The following is an 11,570-nucleotide window of genomic DNA, read 5'->3' on the forward strand; positions in this document are numbered from 1 at the left end:
AAAAGCAAGATGAACAATGCTGCAAGTCTGTCATGTACTCCATTTTAATCTTGAGTGAACTCTTATCCCTGTTTCTTAGGCAAACGAGAATTAGCACATTTTAGAGAGGTAGCTTTGTTAGCGTGTTTCAGCCACAACCAAATCAAAATTCAAAGCAAAACAAAACCAGTGGTCTAGTGGCATCCTTATGAGTAACAAATTTATTTCAGTGTGAACTTTCATAGATACAGTCCACTGCTTCAGACACATGTGACACAAATCTGAAGCACCAGTTTACATACGAATATATTGCATTGGGGTGGAAGTGAGACTGTGGAAATGGAATAAAGCAAAATGACAGCAGTGTGTTGACACCTAGTATGAGCTTCCAAAGTGACAATGCCATTATTAACACAGGTAGTGAACATTCAGGGTGTTGATAACATTAACATTAAACAGCCCAGAGTTGACACGTTCTGGATGGGCAGTATATAAATCAAATAAATAAACAAATAATCTAACAAACAAACACCCTGGCAGTTATTGAAACTCAGGTCAGCATCAAATCAGCCTAAAAGCCAACACCCTATCTACATGAAAATGTATTTGCCCATCTGGGGGTAAAAAGCAAGGGAACAGCTAACCTAGCATCGCTTGGCAGGGAGTCCTAGAGCTGGTGCTGTTATGAGCAGTCACATCCATCCATGTTGCTCTGAATTGTTCTATGAAATTATTGTGGTACTACAAAGACAGTATGCTAGTAGACAGTGATTCTTAAGAGCCAAGTCCATAGTAGTGCAACTCGGGATTTGAATTCAGCAGTTCATTTTGCAGTCTATTCTGATTTTATACAAGGACCTTTCCAGAGGTGAGATCTTTACTTAATTGATCCATGCGAAAACAAACTTGTTTGTTAGAAACGTTTTCTCCCTGATGGGTTAGATTATGAGAATTTTTGTATATTTTCCAACTTTTTTATGCAGAAAAGCCACAGAAGTGGCTTCTTTTTTCCACAGAAAACCTGGCATTTTTCCCGAATACTTTTTTTAAAAACAGAAAAAAAATGTTTGCACAATGTATACATTTTGTGCACAATGTTTTTGTTTTGTTTTGCTCGTTGTCCTGCTGAAGAAAAAGGCTCTGGTCTTTCTGCTGTTATGCAGGAATTGTAAAATCTCATGGCAGTTTATAGGCCTTTTGGTGAGAGCCAGAAAGTGTGTCAACAGAGAAAATTTGCAAGTACTGTACTCATTACACCTCATAAGAGGCCATCCTAGTTCTGAAGTGTTGCCTTGAAAGTCCTTCTACAAGATCTTATTCTTTTTTTTTAAAATGCTGATTTATTTACTATTTGAAAGCCAGCTTCTTTTTTGCATTTTGTCATTTTAGGTGCTAAAATACTGTATATATCAGCTTTAATGCAGTGTTCTTATCATGGCTGCTCTAACAGCATTCTGGGAAAAAATATAGACTTTGCCAAGGGTACTGGGTAGTGTTTTTTTTCTAGAGACTTCTAGCACCTCTTCACAGAACAAGAGCCCCCAGGGTTCCTTGAGGAGGGAGAATGATGATCAAAATGTGTGGTATAAATACGCCTGAAATACGTTTGGTCTACTTGAGCATTTTAGTCCTGTTGCTGGGCAGCTGTGAATATTTAATTTCCAGCCAGTGATTCAAGTTCATTTGCTTCTATTGTGAAATATGTCTGAAGGGAAGAATGCTGGATTACTTACATGTTGATTTTGTTTTTTTGTCACCTCTCAGAGCACAGCTCAGTGTTGTTGAATAATGTTAATCTTGTATTTCCAGAGTCTTCATACAAGGTTCAGAATCTGACATGTGTAACACACATTTTTGATGAAGTCATCTGTACCTGGAGTGCAACCTCTGAGGCTTACTTCAGTTATAAATTCTGCTATGATACGAGGTAATTATGTTTTTTTTTGTGTGTGTGTGTTTTGAGAAGGAGGTCATATCAGCTATGTCATTGCGGTTTGGTTGTTGATAAAATGTGTACTCATTACCGTATTTTTCGCACCATAAGACGCACTTTTCCCCCCACAAAACAGGAGGGTGGAAAGTCTGTGCGTCTTATGGAGCGAAGAAAACAGATTATATTTTCCTCTTTTCTTCTCCTAAAAAATTGGTGCGTCTTATGGAAAGGGGCGTCTTATGGAGCGAAAAATACGGTATTTTGTGATGCGGGCTGGGTGAAACGACTAAGGTAAAAGTTCATGATGTGCATCTCTGCTGTGAATTTGCTCAGTGGCCTTAGATCGTTCACTTTTGTCTCAGGTTTTTCATCTACTGTATGGGGATAATCGAGTTGAATCATACCACAAGGTTGCTGTCAGGGATTACAAATAGTGCTTCTGAACACATGACATCACTTTCCAAATTAGCTATCGGTATTAGAGCCACTTGTTCTATAAGGCCTTGGAAATAATGAGCTACCTATAACTAAATTCTTTTCCAGTAATAAATGTAGCTAAGTATCAGCAGAGTTGTAATTTATCAGTGGGTAATTGTATTCCATTTCTGGCATAGCAGTTGCTTTTTAAGTACTTCAATGGTTAGAGTGGTGTGACTGCAGAAAATAATGGAGAAGAAATCTCACACAGTTCATATGATGATTGATATGTTGTTACTCCTAAGGTAACAACGAAGTATGTAAGAGGAGAATTACCCATGAGCAGCTTGCAAGATTTTGTTTTAAAAAAAACCACTCCTTAAAAAGGGTAACTATTTAAGTTACTTTTCAGAAATGAGAAATTAGTTTCTTTATAATCTAATTACTTTTAAAATAATTTCCCAAGCAATAAGTGTTGCTCTTCTAATTTGAAACATGACTGATTTCAGATTTCATTATGTGTCTTTTTTCAGCTCTATCACCAGCCCCAGTTGTTTGGTAACAGAGGAGAAACGTCAAACACTTCCACTGATTTTGTTTGACTCTCTTTGCATAGAAATATTCACTTTGAATTCAGCTGGAGAACATGTAGCTAAAAATACGTTCCTACTGACAGAGAAAAATATTAGTGAGTATACATTGTCCTTATACAAAAACTGTTTCTGATCTTCTCATTCTTTATATATGTTACATAAGAGGTGGGAACCTTGAGAAAGACTGAGGGCCATACGTCCTCATCCTTAGACCTTCAAGGGCCATACTCATTTCTCAAAAGAAAAAACCAATGCCTTTTTGGGGCTGTGGGGGTACTAGAAAGCCCCAGACATTCTGACGGGCGCACAATTGGGCATTGGGGTCTGTTGGTTGCCCATCCCTTTATTTCAAAGACAGAAAAGAATCAGGATGCTATGTAAGACAATTTATTTGTTAAGGTGTTTGTGTGCATTTGTGTGTTTTGCAGTTTGTTCTGCATAATATCATAACACAACACAAAAGTATGCATATAGATGGAGAGACAGACAGATCAATATGTTTATCTTGAGAGTACAGGACCTGAGGAGTCCTTAGAAGTCATTTCCTATCTTGATGTTCAGCCAGGCTGTAATCTTCCAGAAAAGCACCTCATATTTCATAACAATTTAGCCTCTATTTATGTGTTTGGAAGCAGCCCAGTTTTATATGAATGTAAGAGTTCTCTCTAGTGAGCTCTCAAACAACAATAACATTCAACACCACATTTTCTTCATGGTGTTGTCATAAGAGCATGATGCTGACACTGTTCCTTTCCCTGAGATATTCAGAATAAACCTGTATCAAAACAGACCAGTATGGTTTTGAGTCAAACATGTCAATCTTAGGATGTAGTAAACGCTCATATATCCCATAGGTTTCAGTCTGGTGTTTAACATTCTCTTCCATTGGAATCAGTGGTATGTAAATGCTTAGCTTCTTATTTAAAAACATGAAACAAGCATTTTACTAGAGCAGGCATCATGGATGTTCGGAGCCCCACAGAGCCCCTTTCCCTCTATAAATTTTAAAAACTGTATTTGGAACTATTCTAACTTAATGCATTCTACCGTAGTTGGCTAGAATTAGAATTCCTATTATCTTTCACTATCTCTTTTTGTTTCTCTAGTAGGTACCAGATACTTTAGTTGGGACTAGCAGTAAGATACTTGCCTAAGTGTTGAGATTGTCTTTAAGTATAAACTATATTAATTAAAGGGACGTGGTGGCGCTGTGGGCTAAACTGCAGAAGCCTGTGCTGCAGGGTCAGAAGACCAAGCAGTCGTAATATCGAATCCACGTAACGGAGTGAGCGCCCGTCGCTTGTCCCAGCTCCTGCCAGCTTAGCGGTTCGAAAGCATGCAAATGCGAGTAGATAAATAGGGACCACCTCGGTGGGAAGGTAACAGCGTTCCGTGTCTAAGTCGCACTGGCCATGTGACCATGGAAAGATTGTCTTCGGACAAAAAACGCTGGCTCTATGGCTTAGAAACGGGGATGAGCATTGCCCCCTAGAGTCGAACACGACTGGACAAAAATTGTCAAGGGGAACCTTTACCTTTACCTATATTAATTAAATTTTTGTTAAATTCAGTTTTATTGAATCTTCACGGTTTTTGAAACACTAAAAAGGACACGTGAAGCCCAAATGTTTGGTAACCATTCTTCTAGCATTTCCTTAAGTGGTCATTCCTAGCTGTAGCCCTCTCTGGACTACAGGTGTCAGGGAATGTTCTTTATGCAAAGCATATGCTCTCCTACTAAACTGTGACCCTTATTTGGCCACTTAATGATACTCGGATAAATTTTTCATACATATATATTGAACAAATCTCAAGTACTGTATCAGTTTTGTTGCATGCATATGGAACACCTGCTTTACCTTTCACACAACTTTATAGTCATGGACTGTTTATGTCCATGGACTGTAAACTTCATAGTCATGGACTGTAAAGTTTATGGACTTGCTGTTGGCCGCCACGTGAACAGAATGTTGTACTAAGATAGACCTTTCGTTTGGTCCAACAGTACTCTACTCTTCTTACATTTGCTTCCAATGGACACTTAGTGGATTGAATTCCATTCTTATGAATAAATATAAAGACTTTTAACATACCAAAGTGGAACAGGCTTGCATCTATTTAGGATAAGAAAATGCACTCATAAATAGCATTTTGCAGCCATTGATAAGCAGATCTGAAATAAATTTTCATTCCCTTGCTTCCAGCACTTGTTCCTCCCTCTCCACATATTGAAAGGCTGACTCCTAACTATATATCTGACACATTTGAATTGGAGTGGTATGATGGCGGTTCAGCTTTTCCATATGAAATGGATGCCACTTGGGAAATTCAGATCTTATATAAAGACCCCATGGAAGAAGTAGATCGGGTAAGTAGATCTCCATATATATGGAGAGAGAGAATGAGAATCAAGTTTGGATGTACTTAGTTTTTTAAGAAAACATGTGTGGGTGTTTTGGATCCTAGTTTTGTTATTGTGGTGTATTGTGGATTTGTGATTTTTAACCTTCTATAAACCACCCATGGTAGTATTTCCACTAAATGAGTGGTATATACCTTGAATGAATAAATAAATATTACTCGTCATTTATTCTTTTTAAACAGAGTGCCAAAGTTGTTATTAATTGACAATAATGTTGTTTGTAGTTGTTCATAGTGGCAAGAATGTTGATGGATTTTTGTCCCCTGATGGTAACTTCAATTGAATTTCATAACATTTAAAAGTAAGCTGCATCGAAACATTCGGGCGGCTGCCCATGAAAGCCTATTCTGAATAAAACCTGTTTGTCTTTTAAGATTCCTCAAGACTCTTTGCTTTTGTTGTGACAAACTGACATAGTAATACTTCTGAAAATTAATACAACAAAATAATATTTTTAAAAACTTAATATTAATTTTGACATAGTCCTAGTGTTTCCAAGCTCAGGGAGAGAAACAGAGTAGTGTAAGGGCTATAGTGTCAAATAAAGATAGAGAGACCGGTGTTCAAATTCTCTATGCCAGGATTCGAGAAAAGGGTTTATTCTAATATGTAACAACTTCCCTCAGACCTAACTCTTACGTGTGGAGAGCTGAATCTGAATAGGAGACTGTTTTTTCCCCTCATTGGGAGCTCTTCATGCAGTGGGAAACCCTGATCATCCAGGGTTACTAATTGCATGAAGTTGCTCCAGGAGTAGACATCGCCCTTCTTTTTCAGATGTAGCTCTCTACGCATGGCAAACATGTTCACTGATTAGTGTGAGCTGCTTTATTGAATGCTTGAATTGTGGGGCTTTGGTGAGATTTGTAGGGACTTTGAACCCAGATCTCCCCCATTAAAGTCCAACACTCTAACCACTGCACAACAATGGCCATCTATGAAATGATGGAAGATTTACTCTCTAAGTAGTGTACTCAGCTTTGATTCTTGAAAGAGGGCCAGTGAACAATAGTGGTGAGGATGCTTGATATTTTTGGCCTTTTGGAAGACTGTGACTAAGACTAGGTCGTTTTAGTGCATCAATAAAGAAAGACATGATTAAATATTAGAAATGGAAAATGGTGAGCCGGAAGTGAGAGCCAGAAAAGAAGGTGGCAACCAAATAGTTGATGTAATTTAATGCAAAGTTTAATGCAAAATAAGAAAAATGTTTCCCAGATAGGCTTCTAGGAATGGGAGAGGAGCAATCAGAAGACAAAAGAGGTTTTTCTTCCTACCTCCATATTGTGCTTTTCTCCATGTGTATCTTCTGGGAAGCAGAAAAGAACACCCACTCATTTGCACTGCTTCCTTGGAATTATGCCAGTGGTTTGTGGTAAGGTAGTCTTGCTCCCCATTAGACTCTTGGAGGAGCTTCTCACTGAATTTACTTTCTCATTCAACAGTAAGGTGATTCTTAGGAAGCACTGCAACTGTAGGAGTGTTTCTTTCTGCTTCCCAGCTGATACATATGTAAAGAGCACAATATGGAAGTCGAAATACATTTTTTGTCTTCTGGTTTCTCCTCCCTTACTCTTAGAAGTCTGCCTGGGGATTTTGGGTGAATTCAGGGACTAGAAGTCCTAAAATGATGAAAATCCCACCCCTACTGGGTGCTTGGAAGCATAACATTCTTGGCTACCTATTCTACAGTTTAGAAACCCAACTCTGTTGCCCCCATTCCCGTTTTTACACTGTGTGTCCCATTCGGATGCTTTTCATATCACACTCATCTGTGGTTCAACAAGTGTTCTGAGCAGAAAGGAGCATTCACAGATGACAGTTTAATGCATCTTCTCTTTACCTACATCTTGGGCAATATTTGATTTCACTTTACCTGAGTCTCAAATAACTATGTCACCCATATCATGGTTTATCAACAACTCAAATATTTTTTTACATTTTGATCTACATTACTAGGTGACATATAATTCAAGATTAAATGGCAGTAACACTCTCCTCTACTGGAAATGGACATCAGCCCTGCCTTTTGATTGCACCACACACTATGTTAGAATCCGCTGTTTCCTTCACGACGATGCGTTTGTTGGGAAGAAGACGTGGAGTCAGTGGAGCGAATTTGTGAATATTCCTGGTAAGGTGATGCTGTTGAGTACAGTCTACTGAACAACAAATGGACTGGTATGCTGTAACTTATCAGATGTGCAGAAGTATACCGCAGAATGAATAGCTTCCTGATTTGCACTCTTTAACTACTCAGAGAGTTTATCAAGAGTCACTATGGGGTTGTTGTTTTTTTGCAATGTTACAGATGCATCTAAGATTGAATCTTTTCTGTTGTTGTGGGAAGTATGGAAGTTTTAAGGAGAAGCAAGACCATCTGGTTCAGAAGTTGTGCCAGTGTTAAAGATGGTTTCCTTCCAAAATGCATTGCTGCCTTGCTCTGAAGCCACAAAAAAAAAGAATGGGAATTGTAGAGCCCACCTGTGCTCTACCAAGAATCCTTGCCCCCTCCCTTCTAGAGCTGACTCACTCATGGAAAAGTTTGTCTCCAGAAACCTCCAGAGTGATTGATTCTCCCATTTAATGCAGTTTGCCTCCCCCCAATACTTCTTGGTTTTATTCATACAAAACTGCTTCCTTCTGGTTTTATTAAAAAAACAATTAAAAGGGGGGGGGAGAGCCAGGGGAGGTGTAGTCCCAAGGGTGGCGGTGGTAGAGAATGGAACAAGTGTAGTCTCTGAACTCTGTGAAGCTACCATCTCTTGTTTAATAGCCTCTCTGTTTGAATACGGTGCAGATGTTTGGGAATTTTTATACCTTGTATAAAAATAAGCGTTTATATCTCAAGAAGTATTTGAATGTGCAGCTACTCACCTGACATGGGGATGTGACCCACTGCTGCAGATCTTCCCTCTCTTCACTTCTGGCCTTTCTGTTGCAGGAAAAGATAGTGGCTTCCTTGGCGGCATGTATCCTATAGACAGAATTGTGCACGTGGGTTCCACTGTAACCTTCTGCTGCGTATGGAAGAAAGGAGAGAAAATTGACGTTCTGAATTTTTCTCAGTGTTCTACTCATCATTGTTCGATTGCCTCTCTCTCCACCAAAAGCATGACGATTCAAGTCCAAAATGTCTCCGCTTCATCATCGAGTGGATCTAACGCTTGGTGTTACGAAGAACCCATGGGAAGCTCAGATACTTATGGAACTGTTCTGTTTGTCGGCTGTAAGTACAGCAAACATGGTTTCAAATCTCCATTTGTAGTTTATTCTGAGATGAACCCGGATCTTCTCTGTGGCAGAGCACTATAACAGACAAATTTCTTTAATTTACATACTGCCCATCTGGCTACAAGTCCACTCTAGGTGGTTCACAGCAAACAATACAGTAATAACATCCCTAAGTAATAACCACATAGGCATCACAACTCTCTAAACAAGCAACAAACATGAATTAATAATGAAATTGAAATGTAATTAAACAAAGCAAGTGTGACATACAACATAAGAACAGTTAATAAAATGAAGTAATTGGCTTAAAGCTGGGTTCTGTAGATGGGATATTTTGGAAGGTCTGTCTGAATAGCCATGTTTTCATACATGTCTTAGAAATCAACAGTGAAATCTTTATATCCTGTTTTTTTCCTCTAGGGCCCAAATTGGCTTACAGTATTTTAAATATTAGAGTATATTTAAAAAGGAAAGTTAAATGCGAAATAATACATTATTACAATTTTTTAAAAAAGCATTAAACAACTGTCATGTGAAAAACGTATGATAAGAATAATATTAAAAACACAATAAAATGCTCCCTTAAAAAATCTCCTTGGTCAACCATCCATTTAAAGAAAAGTCTGCCTGAAGAGAAAGGTATTTGCCTGCTTGCAGAAAGGCAGCAGAAATGCGGCCAGCCTAGCCAGCCTAGCTTCCCGTGGGAGAGAGTTCCATAGCCTAGGAGCAGCGACAGAGAAAACCCTCTCCTACGTCCCCACCAAACATGCCTGTGAGGGTGGTGGGACTAAGAGAGAGGTCTCTCTTGAAGATCTTAATACCCAGATAGGCTCATAAAGGGAGATAGAGTATGTTCTTTTAGATAGCTTAGACCCAAGGTTAAAACCAGAAATTTTGAATTGTGCCTAGAAACAGATCGGCAGCCAGCAAAACTGCTGTAACAGAGGAGTTATCTGTTCCCTGTAATCAGCCCCAATTAACAATCTAAGTGCAACATTTTGGAATCACTGGAGTTTCCAAACACTTTCCAAAGGCAGACCCTTTGCATGTTAAAGTTTCCTAGCTGAGATATACCTAAGGCATGGCCGGATCAGACTTCTCAAGGAACAAGAGCATCCAACACACTAGTTTTAACTGTGCAAAGGCAATCCTAAAAATAGGCAAAAGTTGGGCATCCAGGCTCAGAGATGATTCCAGGAGCCCTCCTAAGCTGCCCACCTATGTTTTCAGAGGACATGTAACCCCAGCCAACACAGGCTGAATCCGTGTTCCTTGCTTTGCCTTTTGAATGACCAGGAGCACCTTTGTCTTGTCTGGATTCGGTTATTTAAACATGGGGACATCTGAGGGGCAACCAATATCCCTTTGCCTTTTTCTGTTACATAATGCTGAATAGCAAAGAGTGCAGGTACATGCAATTGCTTTTTCATTGCTACAGATCCCCCTGATGTACCACAGAATGTAAACTGTGAAACAAGAGATTTTAGGAAAATAACATGCACATGGGAGCAAGGAAGGTCCACTGAACTGTATGGCCAACGAAGAACAAAATACACTTTATTGGAAAGGTAATGTTATTCTTCCACAAAGTAATGTTATAAGTGCCTCCCAACAAGAGAATAACAAATGTTATTCTTCCAAAGTATGTTTTAAGTGCCTCCCAACAGTGGTAGAAAAGAGTGCAGGCATGTTACAATTTGTAGATAGAGAGATGTCATAAAGTTCTTTTTATTTATGTAAGAACTGCCATTTGTTTAAATAGATTTTCAATTCAGCCCAGTGGGGACTGGTTTGAAGAAGTATTGTGTTCATTCTATGTTGTTCATTGTGCTGAATAGTGTATCTGTGTGGGATATCCATTGATGACAACTGTAGCATGAGTCAGGGAAATGAAAGGGAGAGCCTGGGTTCCTTGGTCCATGGAGTTAGCCTGTTTAAATCAGTTAGGGGAGCTTTGCTTTGCATAGTTTTAGAAACAAGCTTAAAGTTTTTTTTTCATAGGCATCCTTCAGTCTCGAGAGACTATGGTAACATGCTCTGAATCGAGGAGTGTCCTCACCAGAGCATGAAGCCTGGGTTAAGTAATAGTAAAAGGATAGGCTGTTAGCCAAGCAGCAGATCCCCCCTCTCCACATTGCTGAAATGGTCCAATGGAATAGCAAGAGCCAATGCAACTTGTTCCAGCAACGTCGCAGGAGTTGGCAGAATGAAACGAACTGCCTTCGGGACTCCAGCTCTGGATTTTGCCTCTAGGTTAACCCCTGAAGCCTTTTCCATGAGTGGATATAGCCACAAGGCAGTGGAGGTTTGAAATTGGAGTTTTCCTTCTCCTAGATGGCTTGCCTTCCATGGCTGACAAGCCCCACCTACCCGGCCTGCTCTTTAATAGTGCGGAAGTATGATCTGACCTTTAAAACTTTCCTGCCTCCCAGGTGTATGCAAATCTAATTTGCTTTCCTATTTACCATATTAGGGTCAGAGACAGAATCAGAGAACTTGAGAATTTCGCATGCCGTTAGGCGCGCGGTCCTGGGACATGCTCATTTAAAGCAGAAAGCCCCACCACCTAGGCCCCACCTCCAGGCCATGTGGTGGGGGAGACAAAAAGAAAACCCAGGAAAAAAACTCAGCAAAATATCCGTGCAAACATACCTGGCCTTCAGCTTCAGCCCAGCTTCCCAGGGAAAAATGATCACTGCAAATAAAAGGTGACCAGGAAGATCCACTAATTTTTCTTCAGTTTGGATTAAAATCTTGGCTTAAGTGCTGAGTGCAGTAAAATACAATGGTGGGAGCAAAGTTATAGACTTTAAAATAGGATTGGACAGATTCCTGGAGGAACAGACCATCGCAGGTTACAAGCCATCATGATGATGTATAATCTCCAGGCTTAAAAGGAAGGTACTTTAAAATGCCAGATGCAGGGGAGGGGCATCAGGAGATAGGTCTCTAGTTGTCTCGTGTGCTCCCAGAGGCGTCTGGTGGGGCCACT

General features: G+C 39.7%; 1 protein-coding gene across 3 annotated transcripts in view; it reads left to right on the forward strand.

Annotated features, from left to right (window-relative positions):
* The window catches only part of LIFR (LIF receptor subunit alpha), a 108,542-nt gene that overhangs the window by 47,634 nt on the left and 49,338 nt on the right, over positions 1-11,570 (forward strand). For all 3 annotated transcript variants that reach the window (XM_020795687.3, XM_020795688.3, XM_072992823.2), the window contains exons 3-8: positions 1,789-1,906; positions 2,863-3,017; positions 5,127-5,290; positions 7,304-7,478; positions 8,289-8,573; positions 10,017-10,146. In XM_020795687.3, the coding sequence (XP_020651346.3) occupies positions 1,789-1,906; positions 2,863-3,017; positions 5,127-5,290; positions 7,304-7,478; positions 8,289-8,573; positions 10,017-10,146 (1,027 nt within the window). The remainder of the gene's footprint in view (positions 1-1,788; positions 1,907-2,862; positions 3,018-5,126; positions 5,291-7,303; positions 7,479-8,288; positions 8,574-10,016; positions 10,147-11,570) is intronic.

This window comes from Pogona vitticeps, chromosome 2 (genome assembly GCF_051106095.1).
Source record: "Pogona vitticeps strain Pit_001003342236 chromosome 2, PviZW2.1, whole genome shotgun sequence".
NCBI classification, from domain to species: Eukaryota; Metazoa; Chordata; class Lepidosauria; order Squamata; family Agamidae; genus Pogona; species Pogona vitticeps.